We start from the raw sequence: 27,527 nt of genomic DNA, 5'->3' as shown, positions 1-27,527 counted from the left end.
GCCTCGGGCTTGGATCAAGTACTGCAAAAACCTTGGGAGGTGCAATATGGCCACAGAAGCCGATGCGCCAACAACTACCAAAAAAAAAAAAAAGCATTTGAGTAGTACTGTGAAGTCGCACGTCAGCTGCTTTTTGTGTGTCCATAGCCAGTGAGCAAATTAAGGCGTATTCCCAACGCGGTAGGCTGTAGCGTTCATTCGTATCTCAGATTTGGTTCGAGTAGCAAAGTCTCTATACTTACAGTATTGAAAAAGTAATTTTAACAACAGGCTTTTAGCTTTTATGTACACAAAAAATAAATTTATTTAAAAATTTAGGACTGTGGGACGCGACCCCTCTGGTGGTCGCGTAACCCAGTTTGCGCATCACTGGACTAGGGTAAGGCGAGGGTGACCACGGTGACAGAAGTATTTCATCATGGGCACTGAATGGCCCACGATGAATCAACAAAGACATAAAAACTTTACAATTCATTTTTAAAACTATGACATCACCCCAGGGGCTCATATCTTGTGAGTATGGGCTTGGCACACCTAGGGCCCTAAGCTGGATATCATCATTCTTCTCTTTCTTGGTGATTTCTCCTATTCTCTCTCTCTCTCTCTCTCTCTCTCTCTCTCCTCCCAGGGTAACTCGGGAATTTTTTTTTTGGCTGGTGCAGCATAACCCTCAGGCTTCCTTGTACCATATGGCTAATATTAATAATAAGTGTTATTATAAAAATCAATTATTATAAAAACCTCTCTTTTTTTAATATATAAAAGCGCCATCTCCTGGATCATTTTTAATTTAATTATAGCATTAACATCAGTAGAGGCATATGATGCAAGAAAGCAAGCTTATACAGCATCAGCCAAAAATAAAAAAACATAAATACCCTTCCCATTTCACCCATCCATTCATTCCAAATGTTTGTCTAGTTCTGCCTTGAATTTATTTAAGCTATCAACTTCCACAACAACAGATGGAAGTCTGTTCCAGCAATCACCTACCTATTATAATACAATCTATTCGACAACTGTCTTTCTTCAATTTCAGTTTATGCCTCCTCAGGTTTGTAATCTGAGGAGGAAAAATCTCATCAGCACTGAGCCTGCTCAGTCCATTCAAGGCCTTATACACCTCAATCAGATCGCCTCGCAGGTGCCTAGTATCCAGACGCTGCAATTTTCAGAACTTTAAGACTTTCAAGGCGTGGCCTGACCATTGCCTTATACAAGGGGATAATCACCTCTTTATCCCTGCTAGCAAAAATTCCTGTATATCATTCACAAGACAATATGGGCTACTCTTGCAGACTGTCTGCACTGCTCAGAAAACTTAATACTCTGAGTGTAACACCACCCAGTTCGTAAATTTCTCTGGTGTTACTGCTACCATATGCAGTACTTTGCATTTATAATTTAATTAATTTTAATTACAATTTGATTCTAATTTAATTATCATAATTTATATAATTAATTAATTAATTATAATTACTATTATAATATTAATTCAAAAATATTAGTTCCTTAATATTATAATATAACCATAATTTAATAATTTTATGAAAACAAAGGCGCATTTCTGATATTTCGCCATTGGTGTCAAAACTCCTATTTGCGCTTTTGCTCGGCACGTGTACTCAAAGGTTAAAGTGTGATAACGAATGCAATAAAATGGTCACTTACGGACTGCGAAGTAACTGTTGTAGTCTGTTATTTGGAATTGAAGTTTAACTTGAGAATTCTATTTTATCGTCACGAAAAGGTAAACAATTTTTTATGTTTTTTTCCAAAAAAGAAATGCCTAAAAATCTCGTTTTTATACAACTTATTGACAACGGCGAAGTGTACAAAAGGTTAAGTGAGCAGACGTGAGCAGAAGATGAACTGTAGGAAAACAGTTGAATGAGTCAGTCCATTATACCAGGGGTGGGTAACCTTTTAAATGGCGAGACAAATAAAATGTTTGTAAGGTACACGCGGGCCAATTTTTTTTAGGTTTTCACGATTTTTAGTATTATTAAAATGGTGTATAATGAAAAAAATTGTCATAAACGGTTTTATGATATTTATTGTACACATACTGGTGCATAGAATTAATTTTATTAATAAGAAAAATGAAATACAAATTCAAGATAAAAATACAATTATATTGTAACAAAATAAAAATACAATTCCAGTAACAAAAATTGCAATATTTTACTTTTATAATACTGTATTTAATGAGAGATTTTATACTTTTATTTTTCATTAGTGAATAAAAAATAAATAAAGAATACTGTATCTGGGTCGATATTTGTCGTAGTAATGCGCAGAGCATGTTCTAAATTTCCGTCAGAAATTTGGGGGTTAAAATTCAGTGAAGGGTACCTCCTTCCAAAATGGCAGTGATTGACATGCCTAACCCGCTATGGTTAGTATTAGTTAGGGTATTTATCCCCTCCCCATTTTCAATGTTTTAAAATCGGGAACTCGTTTTCCTATTTTAAAACAGTGGGGAGGGAGGGTGAAACACCCTATTTTAAACCAGATTACTGAGCCAACTATGGATATACTGTACAGTTCAATTAACTAATAAGTATCACAGGAAAACGAGTTCCGGCCAGTCTCCAATTAGTGGTACACTCTTCAAAATGGCGACGAGAAACGGGGGGAGGAAAGCAGTGATTGACAGATTGTGACTCCGCCCACTCATTCGTCCCCCTCTTCGTTTCAGGCGGACGTCACGTGAAACGACGTCATTGCAGCGGTAAATGCGAAATTCGTATCGTTTCGTAGTCACATTTGCTTTCTGGGTTTGCTGTTTGTGTACGCTTATTACGTCGTGTCATCCTCAGTTAAAGAAAAGTGAAACTTGTAAATACAGTATTCATAAATTGTTCATATTTTTCCTTTAACATCTTTTTAATTACCGTAAGTGTCCAAAAATTAATATTGTCTTAGCTTGCCACGTGGTTCCTCGTGTCGTTCTGAGTTTTTCGTATATCCTGTTCCATCCTGCAGGTAAACTGTTTCGTTGTTTTTTGCTGCCGCGAGCCCGCATGCGAGGACTGATGAGGTCAGTTTTCTTTTCTATCTCATTAACCTACCAACGTTTTTGCATTTTCTACTCTGATCCAAGCCCACGACCTTTGGGTTGCCAGGCAAACACTTCTTTGCCCCCCCCGGCTATCCCGGTCGGCCATTAACTTAGTATTGTGTTAGTTGTTACGTTCTTTAAAAAAAAAAAAAAAAATTCTATTGGCGTATTGTGCATATACAAAGAGGGATTTTATTTTTATTTTCACGTGTTAGTTTAGTGAAAAAATGTTACGTTTTTACGCGACTTCGGTAGGGATTCAAGCAAAAACCAGTCGTTGGAAAAAAAAAAAAAAAAAAAAATTAAGAGGGATCATGTGTTTAATCGACTTTCATTTGTGTTTAGTGAAAAAAGGTTAGGTTTTTTACCCGACTTCGGGAGGGATTCAAGCAAAAATCGGTCGTTGGCCGGTGTTATGAACCATACGTCACTGCTTCTTCCCGACGCCATTTTGTAAAGGGTACCGTTCTCTGGAGAAGTACCCGATTTTAAAACAGCGGCAAGGTGGAGGGAGGGTAAACACCCTTACCAATCTTAACAGGAACTAACCATGGACGGTTAGGCATGTCAATCACTGCCATTTTGGAAGGGGGGGGGGTGCCACTGTACTGTAGGTAGAGCTTTTGCCGCCCGGGGCGACCCTGAGTTTGCCGCCCCTCTCAATACACACCAAAAAGTCAAAACGACGTATAAGGAAATAATTTAAAATACTGTGTTTATTTTTGAAGTAAAACTTTAATTACAAAATTCTAAAATAAAAAAAAAATAAAATTGTGTCTCACGTGAAAAGTTCCGCCCGGGGCGGATGCCCCCCCCCATATCTACGCCACTTGGGTTTCCTGGGTCACTACTTTTTAAGCACTTCGGAACCTCTTCTTGGATTTTATAAATGCCATTTTGAAAAAAAAAAATGTTCACACTGTTATGTGCTTCCAAATAATGACAGTTTTCTTGCATTATCCTGTGGAAATTCTTCTCTGTTAAAATTTTTATAAAATTCGTGTTCAGATAATTCCAAAAATTTCATTTTCTTCTGGGGACCGTATGTTATAAATATATTTTGAAAACGACCGCGGGCCGGAAGTTGCCTACTCCTGGATACTGTTTGCATAGAAAAATTTTTTTTCGTTAACTTAAAACCAGTGCTCTTCCAATTATCTTTCAACTTGTATTCATGAAAACTGTGGTGTTGTGTAAAGGAATCATAGGGATTCCTAAATATTCCATAAATTTTTGTTATTGATTTTTATTTAATTTTTATATAGTACATATTATTTTTTAAAAAATAGTGAACGTCTGCGGAAAATTTGTATTTGCAACAGGGCCAGAAAAGGTCAACAACTTGTCTTAAGAAAAAGTTTTGTTTTTTTTCTGTCACTGCACTCAGTTCGCTGAATTGTACTTAATACAGTACTTTAACCCTTATAATCTTAACAGGAACTGTACTAAGATAACCACATTCTCTCTGTGCCTTCAATATTTTCTGAAGCAGGAAAATAAAATAACACAACAGCCATTTTTTGTTAAAATCACAAATTAAGAAATAATAAAAATAATCCTTAATGTTTACAGCTTCTTACATCAATATCTGTAACTATATCTATGTTCCATCATTATTTATTATTATTTTTTTTTATGAAGTTAATAAAAAGTTTTTAGTTCTTGTTTCTACAAGTAATTATGCACATTAAGAGCTCGTGGCTAAACTGTGACCCATTACAAATAAAGCTAATTATACTCCTCTTAATGAGGTGAACTCAATTTGCCACATGAATTGTGACCTAGTAACCTTGATAAAGCGTTCAAAAAATGGTTGTCGCACTAGTGGATAATTATTTTTCAATCTAATTATATTTATGATTTCTGCGCATGCGTAATAAAAACAATTTACACTAAATAGTAAACTTCATCACGAAGACTAACTTATTTTGGCTTTTTGTACAGTTAAAATAACTAAGTCGCTATGATAAATCAGTGCGTCTATATGATTACTTCATAAATTATAAAAATATATCTGTATTGCATCATCAGTAGCTGTTATAATTTAGATTGCCTCTTTTAACCACTAGGCAAACAAGGCAGCCATCTAAGATATAGATCATTATTTAGCAATGGGCACGCTACCATCATTTTTAAAATTTTGAGAGCATTGCTGGAAATATAGGTGTACAGATACGTAAAAGATTTTTAATACAAACTAGTGTAATTAGGGGGCCTATTAGGGTGGAGATACGGGGTTGTATCACAGCTGGGACACAAAAATTTTATTTTTTAAGAATTTTAATTTTGTATATCTTGGGGAAAATTTATTTATATTACAGAAAATGGGAAACATCAAATCAAAAACTTAAATAGAACATTATACACTGAGTTCCAATTTATTAAGTACACATATCCTTTCATGAAATGGGACGCTGCTTCAGTAACAGCGTTACATATTCGTATTATGTGACAAAGCAAGTGGGCAAATACATAGGGATGCTGTATATGTAGAATTCAGTGTGAGAATGAGCAAGATTAAATTTTAAGTGATTTTGGACCTTGTTGTATGATATAGCATGGAGAAAAACAACTTGAGGCGCTCAAGTTCACTAGCTAGGCCTTCTCTTCCATAACGTTAGTATGGAGCGTCAAGAGAAGTGAGTGATTTCAAGCTTCCTGTTGTTTCTCTCCATATTATAGTCGACTCCAGACGTCCGATATGTACACTTCGGTTGTTGTTGTTAAGTTTTAGGAGCATCCGCGACTAAACCCATGTTGCTCCGTGTATATTTTATGTAAATTTCGTGTGTTCTAAGGTCGATTTTCTGTTTGTTTCCGGGAGGAAAAACCATGATACCCTCGCCTGAGACTGACTAACTCAGACACATTGTGAAAAAGGCCCATAAAAATTCCTCCGGTCATCGACGGGATTCAAACTCAGGTCTTTCCACCCGGTGTGATGAGGACGGCGATTCTACCAACTGTGGGCTACCCACGAGGGCTGTATACTTCAGAAACCGCAACCCTGTTAAATTTTTCCGTATGGTTTTCTCGGGTGTTTATTATTTCACTGTTGTCTGGACATATTTGGTTCAATAACCAAACAACGTCCAGACAACAGCAATCCAGTAGTCAGAAACAACGTTTTGATGGGAGAAGCCAACATAGGCTTGGCAAAACTTGTGCAGCATAACAGATTCAGTCAATCATATAAAAACCAGTATAACATGATAATCAAAAAGGCATTTTCAGAAAGCACAACTCGTTGTACCTTGTCACGAAAGGCTAGAGAAACTTTGCTTGCTCTGCCGAATCCCGGTTCTTGTTGTTTTACGCTCATGGAAGACTAGAATATGACGAAAACAGCATGAGTCCATGGATCCATCCTACCTATTGCCAGCAATGCAGGCTAGTTGGTGGTGGCGTGTAATATATATATTTTTTTTGTTAGTTGTTGGCGCATCGGCTTCTGTGGCCATAATGCACCTCCCAATGTTTTTGCATTTTACTCTGATCCAAGCCCGAGGCGGGATTTGAACCCTTTGGGTTGCCAGGCAGGCACTTTACCCACCTGGCTAGCCCGGTCGGCGCGTGTAATGGTAGAGTGAGTGTTTTCATGGTGTACATTTGGCCCTCTGATACCAGTGGAGCAACATTTGGGATGCACATGTCTTATCTGGAAATTGATTCCCACCAGGCGCATATCTTCATGGTTGCAAGGTATTCATGTGAAAATGGGTTATTCCAACAGGATAATACCTCAAGTGACAAGGCCAAAATTGTATACCTGGATTCAGGAACATGAGAGTGAATTCAGCCTACTGAGGAGCCTTCTCAGTTACCAGATCTCAATTCAATTGAGAACCCGTAGGATGAGGTGGAATGAGTTCTAAGGAGGAGGAGCGATCCGCAACCATGCAATTTTGCAAGAACTATGAGATGTAGTTGATTCCATGCTACAACGAATGTATATCATTCTGACAGCTGAAAGGGGCAACATTTGGAGGCTCAAAGTATCTGAAAATTGTTTCAGATCAAGCACATTCCTTCACTGCTCTTATATTCATTATTAGGTAAGTCTACATAATAAAGTGTATATAAAGATCATGATATAATTTTTACATCAAAACTGTTCAATTCAAAAATAAGGACAATGGCAATACTAAAAATTCTGCCCTCCTAGTGTGATTCCCAATCAGGCCTCCCGTGCTTTCTAACAAACATGTCAAAAGAACCGTCTGGGACCTTTACCCTTTGGAGATTCCCCACAAAGATATGGTAGTTTCCACTGCATACAGCTTACTGTTAAGAACACAGTTCACTAATGGGTTTGTTAAATCAGTTTTCCTTTAACGTTACGGTTTTCAACTTTATTGAGATTCCTGTTTGTGACTAATTGTACTTCAGCTTGAAGTCGTGACTCCTGTTTGGTACCTGAATGCAGAATCTTCGACAGTAACTTTAGAGATTGTTCAAATGAATACGTTCATCATGCGAGCATACTACGAAATAACGAACCTAGAGAGAGAGAGACATGGCAATGTATAGGACGAAACTACACAAGAAGTGGTTGGAACGATTCACGACTGTAAAGGTCCCGAACAGCAGACCGGAGACGGACCGTCGTCTAGAAGAACCTGACAGCTCCTGCAATCTTCGAAAAAATCAAGCAGGATGTAAGCTACCAACTACAAAGAATTAAAGAAAACGGACATAATGGAAAAGTCAAGGAGAACTTGATAGCTCCTGCAATCTTCGAAAAAATCAAGCAGGATGTGAGCTACCAACTACAAATAATAACGAAAACGGACATAATGGAAACAGAACCGAAGGAAGAACAGTAAGTTCTATAAGAACAAGAACTACAACCAAGTGCAGCCAGAGGGAAAACAGACAACTTCGCGAGATCCAGAATAGAAGAAGAGTGTAAGAAAGCGCTAGCAGAATTAGAAGGAATTTGATCCCCACAAAGACCCACCCCATACCGAAGCAGAGACCCAACAGAACAGAATCCTTTAGCAAGTCACAGACCACTTCAATGCTCGAATAATACCGGATTGTCTCAACAACAGCGAAGTAACACTAGACACCCATCCGCACAGCCCATTTACTGTGCCTCTGTAGCAAATACTAGGATGAACGTAAGAGTAACCAGAGACTAACATAACACAAAAAGCAAAGACAAGGAATCGCCAGCGTGGGAAAAAAGGCTATAGCATAAGATAGAAGAAAGCGTGATGATTGTCGAACTGACACAATACCAATATGGTAATAGAAGTAAGAAGCTTAAAAAGTGAAGGCGATCCTAAAGAAAGACAACATCCACAATTAAAATCGAAATTATTTTATTAGCTTCACCCAGAATTTCTTCTATATACCCATATACCTTTTTTGTCTGTAAATTGCGTGTGTTCTCTGGTCGATTTGCCTGTTTTGCTAGACGAAAAAAACCCAGTTTCTGGGGAGGAAACCTTGCTATGTACTCCTGAGAAGACAACATCCACAGCCAGCACGATACCTATAATCAGAGGATCGAAGAATACCTTGACATCCAAAAGCAGAAATTCCTTGCTCTCAGGAAGAGACTTCGCCGTTACTGGGAGAGTGCCCAGAGGAAAATAGACAACAGGATATTTGATGAAAACCAGAGCGCCTTCTACAGAAAAATCGGACAAGAGGAGAAGAAAGGAAACGTACCCCCACAACCAGAAGGTACTCGAGGAGCTCTGAGAAAACTTGTGGACCAGCGAAGTTAGCCATAACGGCCGTGCGCCCTGAATAGATCTATAAAAGAATAAAACCAAGAACCTACAAGCAGGGGCAGGTCATCCCGAGGGTGAAAGGGTGCACCGCACCCGGGCGCTAAAGTACAAGGGGCGCCTGAAAACCTGAAACTTACATACACATATGAAGAAAATTTTAAAGTGGGGAGCGCCAAATTTCAATTGCCACGAGGGCCAATTGAAATTTGGGTTAAATCGCCAAATTGCGATTAAGAGATGACAGAATAGGAGATTCGAGAGTAAGAAGTACAACAGTCGAACAGGAAGTCCCACAACTGGAGAACCCCAGGAACAGATAATGCACACTGACACAATCCCAGAGCCCCTGACTCAAGGAATCACCTACCTCAAGGCTAAGGACGGACACCACAAATCCAGCATAGTACAGACCAATCGACTCAATTTATTATAATAGGGCAACCCATTATTTCTAATATATATACCCATATATGTATTTTGTCTGTAAACTGCGTGTGTTCTCTTGTCGATTTGCCTGTTTTGCTGGACGAAAAAATCCTGGTTTCTGGGGGGTAAAAACCCTTGCTATCTATGCCTGAGACCAACTAACTCAGCCACTGAGTGAAAAAAGCCATTAGAGTTCCTCGCGTCATCGACGGGATTCGAACCCGGGCCTTTTCCACTCGGTGTGGGGAGAACGGGATGATACCACTGTGCTACCCGAGCAGACAGACCAATCAATTGTTTCCCAACAATGTACAAGATACTGTAACTAAGGTGATATCAAACCACTTGAGAGCCAGAACATCACGGCCGAGCAGCAGAGTATGCAAGGAGCAATTGACCATTGACGCTACAGTTATGGAGTAAGCCTACAAGAAACACCGAAATCTGTACACAGCCTATATTGACTACCGCAAGGCCTTCGACCGCCGTGCCCGATAGCTCACTGATAGCGACACTGGAGATCTACGAAGTCAACCCAACCGTGACACACTTCCCCAGATATTTGTATGTCTCTGTTCTTACTAACGCCAATAACTAACAAAAAAAAAAAAAAAAAAAAAAAAAACACACACACACACAACCTTACTCTTCTGTCTCTTCTTGGCCTTTTGTCTAGATCAAAGTGTTAACTTACCCTTCTGCAAAATGGTTTGGTCCGGTTGCCAAGGAACCGAAATATGCTATTGGTTTACTTGTACAGCATGTTTGTTGTTCGGTTTTAAGCGCATCTGCGATTAAGGCCATATGGTGCCTTATATATTGTCTGTAAATTGCGTGTATTCTGTGATCGATATCCTGTTTCCTGGACGAAAAATCCGAATTTCCGGGAAAAACTATGCTACTCTTGACTGAGACCGACTAATTCAGCGACGTTGTGAAAAAAAAAAAAAAAAAAACATAAAAATTCTTTGCGCGTCATTGACGAGTTCGAACACAACTGTTTTCCTCTCAGTGTGGGGAGGACTGATTATATAATTATGCTACCCACGACGGCGCATTGGCATGATCAGAATGATTGGTAGTAGGATTCAAGTGGACTCTATGCAAGGAAGCCAGCTGTATGTTTCCCATTAACCCCAAATCACCACAGAGCCTCGCAAATGGGGTACAGTTCTGTTCTCTGATTATTATTATTATTATTATTATTATTATTATTATTAGCCATATGGTGCAAGGAAGCCTGAGGCTTATGCTGCACCAGCCAAAAAAATTCCCGCATTACCCTGAGAGAGAGAGAGAGAATCAGAAGTAGGGAATCATCAAGAAAGCAATAAAGAGAAGAATGATAATATCCAGCTCAGGACCCTGGGTTTGCCAAGCCCATACTCACCAGATGTGAGCCCCTGGGGTTATGAGTCCTGTTTTAGCCTGAAAATAGATTCTAGACGTTATTTCGTCTGGGGACAACGAGGAATGCAGTACCATTCCTCCAACATCAGAGAAAGTGGAGGCGGTGTTCTCGTGTGAGTTGGAATAATGATCAACGGCCGCATCCCTCTTCCAGATTTTGATAGCGGTAACATAACTACGCAAAGGTACCGAGAACATATCCTCGAACCCTATGTGCGAATTTTAAGTGCTGCGGTTGGCTCAGATTTTCTTTTCATGCACCACAACACCACTGCACATACAACTCAAGTGGTGGAGGAATATCTTGAAACTGAAAAAAAAAACCAAACTATTATTTTTAGACCACCCGAATAATTAAATTCATCTGCCATGCTGTGTTTTGCTGTTTCTCTGTTTTCTCTCTATTTTGCTGGAAGAAAAATCCCAGTTTCTGGGGGTAAACCTTGCTATCTACGATTGAGACCGACCAACTCAGCCAGGCGGTGAAAAAAGCCCATTAAAGTTCCTCGTGTCATCGACGAGATTCGAACCGGGCCTTTTCGATCCAGTGTGGGGAGGACTGTGACGATACCACTGTGCTACCCGCTCAGACATCTTGAAACTGAAGACATCCAACGACTGCCGTTGCCCGCACGATCACTAAACTTAAATCCGATGAATGTATGGTAAGCTCTTGGATGTCACATTGCATGTCGACAGCCAACTCCTTTCGGAAGAATGGAATTTGTTGCCATAGAACTTTATAGATGCCCTTATATCGAGCATGGTTCATCGCGGTCAGGCCTGTTTAGCCATTGGAGGAGATTATACGCGGTATTGAGGCCATGCTGTGAAGTTATTTTCGAGCATTCTGTATTGACTTTTGTAATATGACCTTTTTTGGTAATTCATTAGCATTAGCAAAGGCACATGATGCAAGAAAGCAAGCTTATATAGCATCAGCCAAAAAAAAAAACCAACCCCTTATTTCACCCATCCACTCGCTCCAAATGTTTGTCAAGTTCTGTCTTGAATCTATTTAAGCTATCAACTTCTACAACGACAGATGGCAGTTTGTTCCAGCGATCAACCACCGGCTGGCTAAAGGCAAACTTCCGCACATCTCTCCTACAACCGTCTTTCCTCAATTTGAATTTATGCCCTCTCAAGCGATTATTCTAAATCGCTTGAGAGGGCATAAATTCAAATTGATTATTTCCTCAAGCAAGAGGAAGAATCCCATCCGCATTGAGCAGGCTCAAACCATTCAAGGCTTTATACACCTCAATCAGATCGCATCGCAGGTGCCTGGTCTCCAGACACTGTAATTTGCAAAACATAAGCCTTTCTTCGTAAAAGCAACATTTTGTTCCATTCACTAATCTTGTTGCCCTTCTCTGTACTCGTTCCAACAGCTCTACATCCTCCTTAAAATGAGGCCTCCAGACCTGTATACAGCACTCAAGGTGTGGCCTGACCATTGCCTTATACAAGGGGATAATCACCTCCCTATCCCTGCTAGAAAAATTCCTGTATATCATTGACAAGACACCTACTCTTGCAGACCGTCTGCACTGCTCAGAAAACTTCATATCGGACTGCACAATTAACCCCAGGCCCTTTTCATTCTCTACCACTGTCAGTGTGATACCACAGAGTTGATACGTTACTCTGGGATTATTGCTTCCTATATGTAGTACTTTACATTTGTCAATGTTGCTGCAGTGTACTATCATTAGTGTCATTAACAACCCTGCCAACCTTCGTATCGTCTGCAAACTTGGACATTAAGCCTGATATACCATCATCAATATCATTTATAAATACAGAAAACAACAATGGACCCAACACTGAACCCTGAGGGACTCCACTAATAACATTAGTCCACGAAGAGCAGTGTCCATTGATTACCATTCTCTGTCTTCTCCCACTCAACCATCCCTTTATCCATAGCAGCAATTTGCCTCCAATGCCACACTGCTCCAATTTGTGCAGCAGTCTTCCATGTGCAACAGTATCAAAGGCTTTTCTAAGATCCAAATATATGATATCAAAATTATTCTTTGCATCCAGTTCCTTTGTGACTACTTCATAGTATCCAATCAAATTGGTCAGACAAGACTTCCCCTTAACAAAACCATGCTGTGTCCGAGCTATAGCTGAAGTCTTGTCTAAATGATCCTGCAGTGCTTCTTTAACTAGTGCCTCCATTAATTTTCCTGGAACAGAAGTTAAACTCACAGGTGTATGATTACTTGTGTCAGCCTTTGATCCTCCTTTGTGAATTGGGGTGACATTTGCACATCTCCAGTCTGTGGGTACCTCCCCTGAGTCCAAGGAAGCTCTGATAATTATGGCTAAGGGTTTGCTTGCTTCCTTTGCTGTTTCCTTTAATATAACTGGATAGATTCCATCCACCCCCGAGTGCCTTTCTTGTGTTTATCTTCAACAATTTCTCCTCCACTTTACTCTCAGTTATTACAAGATTCTCTAGCTTACTGCTAGAGTTGAATACACCTCTGGCTTTCCCCTCGCTAAATAACTCCTCATGTGTGAATGTCGATGCAAAATATTCATTTAGTTTGTTAGCTATCTGAGCAGGATCATCAACAGTTGACCCATCGATATCAAGTGGACCAATCTGATTCATCCCCTTCCTTCTAGAGTTTACATAAGTAAAGAACGCTTTGCTGTTTTTCTTTGCATCCCTTGCCAAAGATTTCTCGTTATCTGCCTTCGCCTGTCTAACCTACTTTGTAACTTGGTTACAGATCAACTTGTATCTATCATAGGCTTCTGTGTCATGTGTTAATTTGTAAGTATCCCATGCATTTTTCTTCTCTGCCATATGCCTCATTAGTTCATCTGACATCCATTTTGGCCTAAACCTTGAACAATATTTCTTAGTTGGTATGTAAAGCCTAGTAGCTTCCAAGATAAGTTCTTTGAATGCTTCCCATTTTGCATTTGCTGTTGGTAACATCATCAGTTGGTCCCACTGTATAGAATTTAAATACTGTCTCAGTCCATCGTAGTCGCCTTTACGAAAGCAATAACCCTTCCCTTTACCCCTAATGGTAATTACCTCTTTGAGTAAATCCCACTTCAGTACACTGTGATCACTGCCACCTAGTGGTTCATTTATCTGCAGATTCTTAATGCATGAAGAATCACTGCTGATAATCAAATCAAGAGTATTCTTCCCTCTAGTTGCCTCCTGAACATGCTGATGTACAAAACAATCATCCAATAAATCCACAAAAGCCTTGCTAGTGTGTGAGTGACCAGCCCCCAAATTCCAGTCAATATCTGGGAAATTAAAGTCTCCCGTTATAAGACTCTCTGATTTACTGGCCCACTCTATTTCCCTGTACAGTATCTTGTTATACTCATCAGAGTCATTAGGCCTATAGCACACTCCTACTCTCAATTTTGATCTCCTAATGCTTATGTCACACCAAACTGACTCGACACTGCAGTGTCCAGCGATGTCCACTGGCTTCACTTCCTTGGATTTTATGTATTTCTTAACTAATAGCATAACCCCTCCTCCCTCCCTATCCAGTCTATCCTTTCTGTAGACGTTGTACTCCCCAAATTCCAGTTCTGCATTCCTTATATCTGTGTGACACCACGTCTCTGATATCCCAACAATATCTGCCTTTGATGTTTTGAGCAATACCTCAAATTCATCAAATTTATTTACTAAACTCCTAGCATTGGTGTACACGCAAGTATACATGCCCCTATTTCTATTCTTAGCTACCCTAACACAACCCATGTGTTTACTTGTACCGCAATGACTCCCGGCAGTCTCTGAAATATCCTGCATCTTGTTTTTCAGGCTTCTGCTCATTCCAATAGAAGCAGTGCAAGAATCTCTTTCAACTCTGCCAGTGGCTATTGTTAATCTATTCGTCTTTGTCTCCCCCCAAGCTAGCAGTTTTCCGACCCACCTAACACTGCCTCGATAGCATCAAGGCAGTTTTAGGTGGGTATATTCTTGCATCTATTCTTGCACATATATTCTTGCACCCTTTCTATTTAAGTGTATCCCATCCCTGTAGAAGCAATCTCTCCTGTTAACAAGTACAGTCCAGGCTGAAAAAAATTCTACACCTTGAGCCTTGCACAAATTGGCCGAATTGATCGAAAAGGCTCTCATCATATACTCCCTCCTATCGTGTCTGGGCAGAATTGCAGACACTTTTAAATTCAACCGTAATTCAAGGCTTTTTTTCAACAGTGACCTGTACTTGTTAAGCAGTTCTGCCGGTCTCCTACTCTTGATATCATTAGTGCCAACGTGTACAACTATATCACCTTTTGTGCCCTATCATAGGCTTCTGTGTCACATGTCAATTTATATGTATCACATGCAATTTTCTTCTCTGTCACATGTCTAATTAGTTCATCTGACATCCATTTAGGCCTAAACCTTGAACAATATTTCTTAGTTGGTACGTAAAGCCTAGTAGCTTCCAAGGGAAATTCTTTGAATGCTTCCCATTTTGAATTTGCTGTTGGTAACATCATCAGTTGGTCCAACCGTATAGAATTTAAATATTGCCTCAGACAACCGTAGCCACCTTTAAAAGCAAAAACACTCCCCTTTACTCTTGATGGTAGTTACCCCTTTGGGTAAATCCCACTTCAGCACACTGTGATCACTGCCACCTAGTGGTTCCTTTATCTGCAGATCCTTGATGTATGAAGAATCACTACTGATAATCAGATCAAGAGTATTGCTCCCTCTAGTTGCCTGCAGAACATGCTGCTGCTGCTGCTGTAGAAAACAATCATCCAATAAATCCACAAAAGCCTTGCTAGTGTGTGAGTGACCAACCCACAAATTCCAGTCAATATCTGGGAAATTAAAATTCCCCATTATAGGACACTCTAATTTACTGGCCCACTCTAGTTTTCTGCACAATTGCTCATTATACTCATCAGATTCATTAGGCCTATAACACACACCTACTGTCATTTTTCCTTTCCCAGTGCTTATGTCACACCAAACAGACTCAACATTGCATTGTCCACCCACATCAATTGGATGCACTTCCTTAGATTTTGTGTTTCTTAACTAACAGCATAACCCGTCCTCCCTTCCTGTCCTGTCTATCCTTTTTGTACACATTGTACTCCCGAAATTCCAGTTCTGCACTGCTTATGTCTGTGTGACACCATGTCTCTGATATCTCAACAATATCTGCCTTTGATGTCTTGACTAGCACTTCAAGCTCATCGAATTTATTAAGTATACTCCTAGCATTGGTGTATATGCAAGTATACATGGACCTGTTTCTATTCTTAGTTACCCTAACACAGCCCATGTGTTTACTTGTTCCACTATGACTCCTAGCAGTCCTGGAAATTCCCATTGCCTTGCTTTCCAGGCTGCTGCTCAATTGCATTTCAATAGAAGTAGTGCAAGAATCACTTTTATCTCTGCCAGTGGCTACTGTTAATCTATTAGTCCGTGTATCCCCCCCCAAGCTAGTTTTCCGACCCAACTAACTCTGCCTCAATAGCATCAGCAAATATTCATGCACCCTTTCTATTTAAGTGTATCCCCTACCTGTAGAAGCAGGCTCTCCTGTTAACAAGTACAGGCTAGGTTGAAAAAAATTCTATCCCTTGAACCTTGCACAATCTCTCTAGGGCCGAATTGATCGACAAGGCTCTCATCCTATTCTCCCTCTTATTCTGCGCAGAATTGCAACCACTTTCAAATTCAACCCTAACTCACGGCTTTTTCTCAGCATTGACTTTACTTATTAAGTAAATCTGTCGGTTTCCTACTCTTAATATCATTAGTGCCAACGTGTACAATAATATCACCTTTTGTGCCCTTAAAGCATGATATCTGTCCTACAACGTCATCAACCTTTGCCCCTGGCAGACAAACCCTGGTCCTGTTTCATCTTTCCTTTTTTGCACAATATGTTCCCCGTTTCCCTGACAATAGAGTCATCTACAACAACTAGTTCCTTTGGGACTAGCGCATTCTGCCTTGGGGGTTTCCGCTGTGTTGCATGAAGTTCAAGTGCAAGCTCTGGCGATGTGGGCAGCCGAGAGCTTGATGGGCCCCTCAATTTAAATCCTTCGAGGGCATCCACCCTGTCCTTCAAGCTCTCATATAAGCTCATAACAATGCCGAATTGGAGCCTGATTTCCTCGCACTCTTTACATCGCGCACACACAAAGACATTCCTCTTGGCAATATCATGTCCCGTCCTGATTGCTCCACAAACATCAAACAAGCAGTGCATTTCAATAGACTGTGATTCAGAGGACAACTGCCCCCCTCAGTTCTCCCCTGACCCACAGAACTTCCACTAGTTTGAGCCTTTTGCTTTGCTGCTCTGTTCTTAGTCATGATTTCTATTCAAGTTCAATAAAATTCCAATACAAAATATAACCCTAAACCTATATCCCAATTCAGTTTTACACTATATGTATGTATTTCGGAATCGAATATTATCTCCGAGTTACGTTATATGACTTTCTCATCCCATGTCAACTTATATGTATTAATTTATAATGTTAGGTTTGTAAACACTAGGTCGCTATATTTATTTAGTTAAAAAAGTACAATTCAATTGACAATGAAATTTAATAAGATTAATAAATTTTACTGATTAATTGATGCTACTGTACTCGCTATCTAGTTTTCCGTTAAACCTTATGCTAGCACACGGTGTATCTTAAAACAATCCTTATACAACGCCTATAAATGTCCTTTATACCTGTCCGAAGTTTCTCGCTTTCATGAGAAATTAAAGTTTTTCATTTCATCGCTATTCTAGGGTACACCCGCCATACCAATTTTGTCCTGCTTAATCACAAGCTGTACGCGTTACACCTAGTTTTCTGCGTGTGCTGTTAATTTTGTCGAGCAGTATAGTTGCCCACCTTGGCCAATCTACAGGGGTATGTTGATACCCAGCAAAGGCCGTGAGACAAACAATTTCACCAGGCCAGTCTACTTTTCAGTATAAGGGACTGGTATCCAATTGCAAGTCCCCTATGCATTGTTTATTGTGGTTTTGGCAATCTGCCACGCCTGCTTTCCCCGTCCCCAACTCCTCTGTTTGTTAAGTGACCAGGATAATGTTGAAATGTGAGACAATTCCATCATAAATAAACCATATGAATGTTCTTTTTGTAGTGGTACTTCTTTAAGCAATGCAGAGAGCTCTTTTTCCAAAATACATGTTTTTACCAGTAACCTCCCAACAATGATGAAACTACCATCCGGCAAAACTGCCACCATGGATCTGGCTGGCGTAAATAGGGGATCCAAAGGGTCAGAGAGCTTGACGGTGGTTTTATTTTTTATTTTTTTAAATGTCTATTTAAGAGCACAGGTGGCCGGTTACCGAGTTTATTTTGTGGGAGGGAGGCAGAATTTGTAGTTTCCTTTAATGCCTTCTTGTGATGTTTATTGGTAAGCAATATATTATCTACGACTTTTTTTAAATTTAAAGCAATTGTTTATAAATATTAATGTTATGACAGACTATTTTATCAATAGTAAAAAAATAAAATAAAAAGATTAAGCAAACTTAGAAATTATATATATTAGCCGAAAATAACTGTACACTGTATTGATCTTGTTTTTCGTATAGTTCATTCTTAGGAAATTATTTTTGGCTTTCGTGGAATTTAAGATGGACATTATTTTAATTTCCAGTCCAGTTGTCTTGGGATGATTTCTTTACTTAGCAAAACAATAAAACAGAGCAATGTAATATATTTATAAGTGACTAATTTTAGTTAAGTATTTAAAATTAAATTATAATTTATGTATTATTTTCGATTTGCTGTAGTGGAGCTGACAGCGTACATGGTTTTGAAACACCTGTTGGTTGGTGTTTCCTTCCTAAACAGCAACTTTTTATTCAGGTGCTATGCACATTTTTGATTGAACGTATTTTGGGCAGACAGTGAGCGGTTATGTTTTTGTAAGAAATCAGTGCTTGGGTGAGCATTTAATGTAAATGCTTGCGGGTGTGATGTGTTTGTTTGTATATATATGAACGTATGTCAATTCTGCAATGTCTGACGAACACAGTATTAATTTCAGTGATGAAGAAGAAGAATTTGAAAATGGTTTGAGTCAGCCTGAATTACAAGGCTCACTTAGTAAATGGACCAACTATATACATGGCTGGCAGGATAGATTTATAGTTTTGAAGGATGGGACACTCGCATATTACAAATCAGAGAATGACACTGCTTATGGTTGCCGAGGGGCGATTAGTATATATAAAGCTACTATAAAGGTAAGCCTGGGTAGTATTTTTTTTATAAATCTTTGACTTGCATTAATATTTTTCATAGATTAATTCATCTATGTCGTGAGAATTGCTTAGGCTGATTATTCCATTTAAATCGCGTGTTGACGCCCTTCTTACTTATTTCAGAAAGTAAAAATGTGAGGATTTAAATGCTTACTCTGACATATAAATCAGAAAATGACACCACTTATGGTTGCCGAGGAACTCTGGGATATATTTTCCTCCAATTTTAGAATGCCTTAACAGTTTATTTAGTAATTTTTATTTGTATTGCGAGGGATTCTTAGGCCGATGGGTGTTTAAATGGGCATCTTCAAACTTCTACTTGTTTCTAGGTTGTGACGAGCCTTTAATGATTTTTTTGCAAGATGTGGGAGGGACAGTTTATGAAAACAAGGGAGATCTAATCTTAGGGAAGAAACAACCAGTGACAAAACTATAAATTCCGGGCTCTCTGCCAGATCGTCGAACGAGCCCCACGTGATCTAGATAAGCCTTCGGTCCCCCTGACTTCGAGCCCTGCCCCGGCGGATCTGGCGGTATGGTAGTTTTGCCACTGGTAACAGCATATAAAAGTTCTGTGTACAGATAATGCATTAAGTATCACATGCAAAAACATGTCTTTTGGATGCTTGTGCGTGTTAGGTGGAATTAATTATCCCAATTACTTACCCTCTCTGAATCTACCTTTTGACTTATTTTAGTAAGTGTAGTGTTTGTGGTGGATTTAAATGTTTTAAAATATATATTTGAACTTATTCTATTTAACTTATTTTTCCATCACATGTATCATGCATTGTGAATTGAATTATGTAATGTATAAAAATGTAAGCTGTGTGTAAATAGAAATTATTTGGTTTTTTGTCTCAGCAGAATTATGTAATGTATAAAAATGTAAGCTGTGTGTAAATAGAAATTTGGTTTTTTGTCTCAGCATTTAATTACCTTCTGTTCCAAAATACCTTTATTATCTTGTATTTTTGATAGTCTTATACTTGTAACAATCATTACTGTTAATATTAGTAATGAAGAAAACTTAAAGAAAATTTAATATTGGAATAAAATTTTGTTACAGTATTCCAAGATTTTTTGAAATGCAAAGTGGTATAGATTACTACAACGAAAAGTGAAAGTGTAGCATTACTATTGCAGAGTAACATTGTTAATAGAGTTAATGTTTTGAATTTTGAAACCATGTGGTAGCAAAATTGAGAGGTTGATGCTGTTTTTGATAATGCCTTGCTAGAATCTTATATCCATAGGTTGTGCTAAGTTAGAGGTTCCCAAAGTATGCATGTTGGGGGGGCGTGGACTTGTTTTTTTTGGGGGGGGGGCATGTTTTTTTGTGAAATATGGACAAACCAGTACACTAATCCAGGTGTGAAGCATATTTTATTTCAGTCATTGAAATAAAATATGCTCCAATGTAGTGAAGTGTATATTAATTTATAAATTTGTGTATACTATAGCTAGATTTTATGTAAAATTTGTACTTGTTCTGGGAGATGTTGGTGGCATGAAATTTATGAAATCTTTTAAGGGGGATACAAGGTATAAAAGTTTGGGAACCTGTGCTCTACATATTGTTTTGCAGCCACTTCATATAGTGAAAATAGAACAAGAATTTTAAGCAGTCTTTTGAATACTTAATATTAATCTAATGCAACTCCAGCATTAGTTTTATGTATATGTATGTCATTAGCATGGTGTAATTTCAAATATTTTCATATTAACCATCTGCTAGAATGGTGTCTGGCAGATGCCACTTTTTAAAAATCTTTTTTATTTTTTTAAATCTGGAAATAAAATCAAATCCTCCTACTTATGTTTATCCACTGACATTCTCTGACTGGTTATACTGTATTTTCTGTTTTTGTTCCGACTTAGTATGAATTAAGAGACATTAAATTTTTGTTTGATATTTAACAGATGTCAGGTGAGCAAAAGTGTCTACCTTTCTTCTAGGTAACTCCCATTCCCACGTAGTGTCTGTGAGATGCCAGTCACCTTGCAAGTGACTAGTCTCCAGCTGCAGGACTTAAGCCTTTCTTGGTAAGGGACACCTTCATTTCCCTTACCAATCTTGTTGCCCTTCTCTGTACTCATTCTAGCAACTCTACATTCTTCCTAAAATTATGCTAATGCTATTATTCAATAGCATTGCATTTAAATGCATACAAATGAGTGTTAGGCTATGCAGTGGACTTCAAAATCATCACCAATACCTAGAAAAGTTGTTTACAGAAATCCAGGATCATGTTTTTTGACAAACAGGGTGTGATTCTAATGGAATTTGTATCTGAATGGGAGAGAGTCAATGCTGTATTTTACATACAGGTACTTCAAAGACTGTTGAAGTGCATTTTCTGGGTGAGGCTGCAATTTCAAGAGAAGGGCATCTGGCTCTTGTTGCACTACAATGCCCCTATCCATTCTGCACTTGTTGTGAAGAGGGAGTTCTGATGAAACATGACATTGTGCAGCCATCCACCCTACCCTCCCATTCTAGCATCAGCAGACTTCCTCTTTCCCAAGATTTCAGGATGTTGAGGACAAAAAGAGAAATGTAACTGCCGAACTGAATATCTCTCTAGATGCCTTCACTGTCTCTATTCAGAAACTTTTAGAATGGTGTAATAAGCATACTGAAATTACAAAACATCAAGTACTAGACTGAACAAAGTTAATGAAGACTGAAAAATCTCCAGGCCCTGGGAACATAGCAATTGAACTTATTAAATATGGACCACCAAGTTTAATCGATCTGATTGCACAGCTATTCAACAGATGTGTACAGCTAAGAAAAACACTGAAGGATTGGAAAATTAGCTATATGTCATTAATTTATAAAAATGGAAATAGGCAGGATCCTGGGAATGATAGAGGCCTAAGGGTGAATTGCGCCATGTCCAGATTGTACTCTAAGATGCTTCAGCTAAAATTACGAGAGGAGGTAAAAGATAAGATTAGCGAAGAACAAAGTGGATTTGGGTCTGGTCGCTCATGTATGGGCAATTTGTTTATTCTGCAGCAACTGGTGGAGAAAAGATCAAGGAATAAAGATGCCTACTTTGCCTTCATTGATCTAGAAAAGGCTTACAACTCTGTTCCAAGAAAGGAATTATGGAAAGCCCTACAACAGATAGTAGTAGTAGTAGTGGCATGTGATGCAAGAAAGCAAGTGTATGAGCTTATGCAGCATCAGCCAAAAAAAAAAAAAAAAAAAATCACACCATTCCCTCCAAATGTCTGTCCAGTTCCTCCTTAAATTTATTCAACTTATCAACTTCCACAACGACAGATGGAAGTTTGTTCCAGCAATTAACCACCCGCTGACTAAAGGCAAATTTCTGCACATCTATTCTACATCTGTCTTTTCTTAATTTGAATTTATGACCCCTTAGGTTTGTAATCTGAACAAATGGAAGGATCCCATCAGAATTCAGCGTGCTCAACCCATTCAAGGCTTTATGCATCTCAATCAGATCACTGCGCAGGTGCCTTGTCTCCAGCCACTGCAGTTTGCATAACCTAAGCCTCTCTTGGTAAGATGATCCCTTCATTCCCCTCACCAATCTTGTTGCCCTTCTCTGTACACGCTCAAGCAAATCTACATCCTTCCTAAAATGAGGCCTCCAGACCTGTACGCAGTGCTCAAGGTGTGGCCTGACCATTGCCTTATACAGAGGGACAATCACCTCCTTTTCCCTGCTAGCAAAATTCCTATATATCATTGACAAAACCCCATGACCTGCCCTGACAGCCTGTCTGCATTGCTCAGAAAACTTCATATCTGCCTGCACAATTACTCCCAGGTCTCTTTCATTTTCTACCACCTTAAGTGTAGTACCACACAGTTGGTACGTTTGTCTGGGGTTACTTCTACCCGTATGCAGTACTTTGCATTTGTCAAGGTTAAACTTCAATTGCCACTTCTTAAGCCCATCTGCCCAAATTTTCTAGATCCTGTTGCAGTAGTACGCTGCCATTACTGTCATTAACAACCCTGCCAACCTTTGTATCATCTGCAAACTTCGACACTAAGCCTGATATACCTTTTATGTCAGTTGATCCAGAACTTGTTGAACTGATTAGGAAATTATACGATAACAACGTGGCATTTATTAAAGTTGGAAAGTTCCTATCCCTATCTAACCCAATCTATCCAACAAAGGGGATTGAAGCAAGGATGTAGCTTATCACCTTTATAGTTTGTTTTCTTGGATTGAACCTTGCAAGAATGAAAAAAAGCTGTCATGGAATGGGAGTACCAATTAATGACATATTTATGGAATCTGTTTTGCCGATGATCAGGTCATCATAGCACAATAAGCATATGATTTGGAATACATGTTAAGAAAATTGCATCTTACATATAACCAATGGGGCCTCAATATCAATTTCACAAAAACAGAATTCTTAAGCACAGCAGAGCATCTAGACGAATTGGAAGTCACACAATCTATGCATCTAAAACCTGTTGACTTCTTAGAGTGTATTGGCTGTATTATAACTAAGGAAGGACTGGGGAAAGTGAAGTTAGCACATGAATTCATCAAAGTAGGAAGATTCTTTATGCCCTCAGTACTATCTGGCGATACAACGATGTTTCCCTTAGAACAAAAAACATATCGGACAGTCATTAGTGAAATCAGTACTTTGCTACGGATGTGGACACAAAGAGGGTTACAAAAAGAAGCTTAGGGCTCTAGAGATGGACTGCTTTCATCGAAGTGCTAGAGTTTCCAACTTGTGAGAGGGTTACGAACGAGGAAATTAGGTGTTTGCATGCAGATGAAGATATTATAGAGCGAATTGAAAATTGGAGCAGAGTTGGTTTGGACATCTATGCATGAATGAAGAGATGGCCTAAAATTTTATATGAATGGATACCACAAGGGAAGAAAAGACAAGGATGCCCTAGAAAATCATGGAAGGAGGGTGCAATATCAGCTATGAGAGAGAGTGAAAGTTGAAGGTGCCCAAGTCCGGTGACTTTGGAAAATGGGAACAAGGCGACGATCTGTCATATAAAGTCGAACATAGATAGAGATAAGCATATTCAATCAGGTGGTGACTACTTTGAATAAAAATGAAATTATTTTTGAGATCCTTCACTTGGTGTTCTTTTTGTTGCACCAGTCCTTGAACTGTATTGCCACACCTCATAAATAGTTATCCACATATTTTGCATTTATTATCTAATTATTTCATTGCCCTACATTGAAATAAAAATTTATTCATTTTCTAAACCTTATCTTAAGATGTGAAAATTAGTGATTAAACGAGGTTAATACCCCACTCCCTAAAAAAAGAAGAAAAAGTTGTCACCCATTTTAATTACCATAACCCCTTTGTTGCCTTTCCTAAAGATCAAACTTTAATACTACCCTTCTGGACACTGATGTACGATTGCCTGTTCTTTCATAGTCAAAGATGTCTAGGTTTAAGTCCTAGAATGGTGTAAAGGATTTTCATGGTTTTTTTTTACACCATGGGTGAGTTAATAGGATGAGAGTTGCATGGTTTTTGGCTTACAGAAGCATATTTTTCATCCTGGAAACAGGCAGGCAAAACTGAAAAAAAAAGTGCACACAATAGGTTAAGATGTATAGCTTAGCTTAAATTTCAGCACTCGCCTCTTATTTTTTTAAATTTAAGCTAAGCTATACATACGATCTAGTTATTACATTACAGCACATAAGGACTCCATAAAAAATCAAGAGTAGGTTAAGATGCATATTTCCTTTTGATTGTCTTGCTTTTTTGGGCCTTAGTTGTGAGAACATAACCTTGTTTATAGGTTCATAGCCATACATCAGGATTTGTAACTAGTAATGACAGAAGAAACGACTGTGTCAGTAGTAGAATATTCACCAGGCTCCTGACATGCAAGAACTTGCCACTCTACAACTGAAATGCATTGCATTCCCAAATATTGTAAAAAAATTGAATTGACGTAAGAAATAATACTTCCACTAGCAACTTTGAAGATAATATATATTGAAGATAAATAAAAAAAAGTCTTTCTTTATCAGAACTCAAATTTATTCAGTATGAGTTGACTGAAACATTAATTTTTGAAATTTAAGAATGGCCAGTGATCATCATTTCAGTAGATAAGTGGCCATCTTTAAACTTGTAATGTTGCTTGATGGGTTTCATAATTGAATCTGTTCTTCGGCAGATAAGATGTAGGTTTACTTTCAGTGACATTCGCTAGTCCAGTCTGAAACTTTCTGCCACAAACTTTCACTTTTCTTGTATACCATGATTCAGATATACACTCACTTTATATCACTGGCTGATGAGCAAAGAACAACAAACCCACCATTTTTTAGTCATGTGAACACTTTTTGAACACAGTATCTTTAAATGAATAAATTTATATAAATTTATTCTTCTTCTTATTATTTTTTTTTTTTTTGCCGATGTCATATAAAGCTTGCTTTCTTGCATCATTTCCTAATACTAATACAGGGTGTCCGAAAAGTATGAGATTTACACTATATATGCTTACTCTCATTTACAATATGTGTTCAACATGTTCACCCTGACTCCATGCATTTTCTCAGCTGGCATACCATGTTTGTTTGGATTCTCAGCATATTAGGATCGACAGCAGCACAAGCCTTGATAACTCATCTCCTAAGATGATAAAGATCTTGGATTTTTACAGCATACACCTGTGCCTTCAGAAATCCCCAAAATGCAAAGTCCAGCAGGATAAGATCAGGTGATCATGGTGCCCACTCCACTGGCCTTCTCCTCCCAATTCATCGATGAGGAAATGTCATCAAGCCAATGATGCACTCTAATTGGTTCCAGACTTTTCAGACACCCTGTAGAATCTTGTTATTTTGGAATTATGCATATTGAGGTACTGATATACTTTTCTTTTGAGTTGTTTCTGTTCAAATTATAAATCTACCTTACATTGGAATACTTTTCCCACATGTAGGATAGTATCCCTAAAGGCCCTTGACTATTCAAATCAGCAAGTAATAAAGTTAATGATTCCTCTGACAGACTTACTCCTCCCTATATCAAAATGACATGCAGTTTGTCTGCAAGTTATAAACATTCCAGACTAGCTAGATTCTATTCGTAGTTCACTCACAAATCCAGTGAACCAACTATTCTTTTTGTATTCCCTTTATTCTCTTCTCTGAACATCCTTTCTTTATAGTTCCTGAAGATTATTGTGTAGAAATTGAAGTCAAGTTTCTTCTTGCTTCCTGACCTTCAACCTGTTCATGTTTCTTAGTCATGATGGACAGAACAAGGGTTTTGCAATTCAACTCAGTCAGACCATTACAGGAAAGTTACTCATAATTGAGTCATTTTTGAATAAGTTACCATTCAGCTTAGTATTGTTTTTCTCTCAGGAGAAGACACTTGGTGTGATTAGTTTTGCTCTGGCATTACATAGTAGGTAGTTAAGTTTTGAAGGTAAGTTTCTCATGGACATCTATTCAGAAGTTTTTTTTGTTCCCCCCCTCCCCTTTGTGGTTGCATTTTTCTAACATCACTGTTATTTCTCCCTCATTTTTGTAAGGATTGTTTATCTAAATTTTTCCATTTTCATCAAATATCTGTGTCCAAAAAAAGGACAAGACATCACTTCTAAGTAATAGTTAAGTGGTAAAATTTGTTAGAATAATAGATGTGATATGTAAAGAAAGGTTATTCAAAAACAGGGCAACAGTATTTTGATTGGTAATAGATTTTTTTTATTAATGTACACTGCTTGACAAAATTAATAGAACAAAATGTTTTACATGAATATTTTGTGAACAGTGTTGTAGAAGGCGACAATGTTTGCAATAAAATATAATAGGCATCCTGTCGTGCAAATTCTAAGTATTCAGTAGAAATTGATCTACCACCTTACAGAGCCACCATATTATGCAAATTATTCATTTCTATAAAAATATGGGTTGCAACCACATCACTTCATTCTCATTTTTAGGCTTGCTCAGTGGGATAGCCACATCTCCAGTACCCAGAATGAAAAGTCATTGTCATTTAGATGATTCTTTGAGATGGTGGGCTGTTGGACAATTTAAAGACAGGCAGGGAGGTGGCATATTGGCTTAATGCCACGTAGGATCGTCTTGGCACTATGGAAGCAGTTTCAGGAGACGGGAACCATTGAAAGAAGAGTTGGCCAAGATCGTCCGAGAGATGTCAACCAGAACAGACTGCTATTTGGCTCTAACAGCAAGACAGTATGATGTCCTGTCATCAGCTGTCTCTTGCTGCAGCCATAGATGAAAACATTTCCAACCAGGCTGTTAAGAAGGCTCAGTTCAAGTGGACTCTATGCAGGGAAGTTGGCAGCTTGTTTCCCATTAACCCCAAAACAAGGCAGAGCTCGTTAAAGCTGGTGCCACAAACATGTGACTTGGAGTACTGACAAATGGGGTATAGTTCTGCTCTCCGAGTCCCATTTTAGCAAACAGATTCTAGACGTCATTTCATCTACACACAATGAAGAATGTGGTATCATCCCTTCATCAGAGAAAGGGACATTTACGGTGTTCTCATATGGGGGTGAAATAATGATCAACGGTCGCACACCTCTTCATGTTTTTA

At 38.6% G+C, this 27,527-nt stretch overlaps 1 protein-coding gene across 2 annotated transcripts in view; it reads left to right on the top strand.

The window, feature by feature from the left end:
- The first annotated feature begins 18,450 nt into the window (after positions 1–18,450).
- cert (ceramide transfer protein) overlaps positions 18,451–27,527 on the top strand; it is a 137,990-nt gene continuing 128,913 nt past the window's right edge. The window contains exon 1 of one of the 2 annotated variants that reach the window (XM_090383530.1): positions 18,451–18,914. In XM_090383530.1, the coding sequence (XP_090239656.1) occupies positions 18,687–18,914 (228 nt within the window). In that variant the 5' untranslated portion in view covers positions 18,451–18,686. The remainder of the gene's footprint in view (positions 18,915–27,527) is intronic. The other variant, XM_090383531.1, reaches the window with a different exon arrangement.

Source organism: Mastigoproctus giganteus, chromosome 10 (genome assembly GCF_048544385.1).
Source record: "Mastigoproctus giganteus isolate SK-2022 chromosome 10, ASM4854438v1, whole genome shotgun sequence".
In the NCBI taxonomy this organism is placed as follows: Eukaryota; Metazoa; Arthropoda; class Arachnida; order Uropygi; family Thelyphonidae; genus Mastigoproctus; species Mastigoproctus giganteus.
This window is presented reverse-complemented; position numbering and strand designations above follow the sequence as displayed.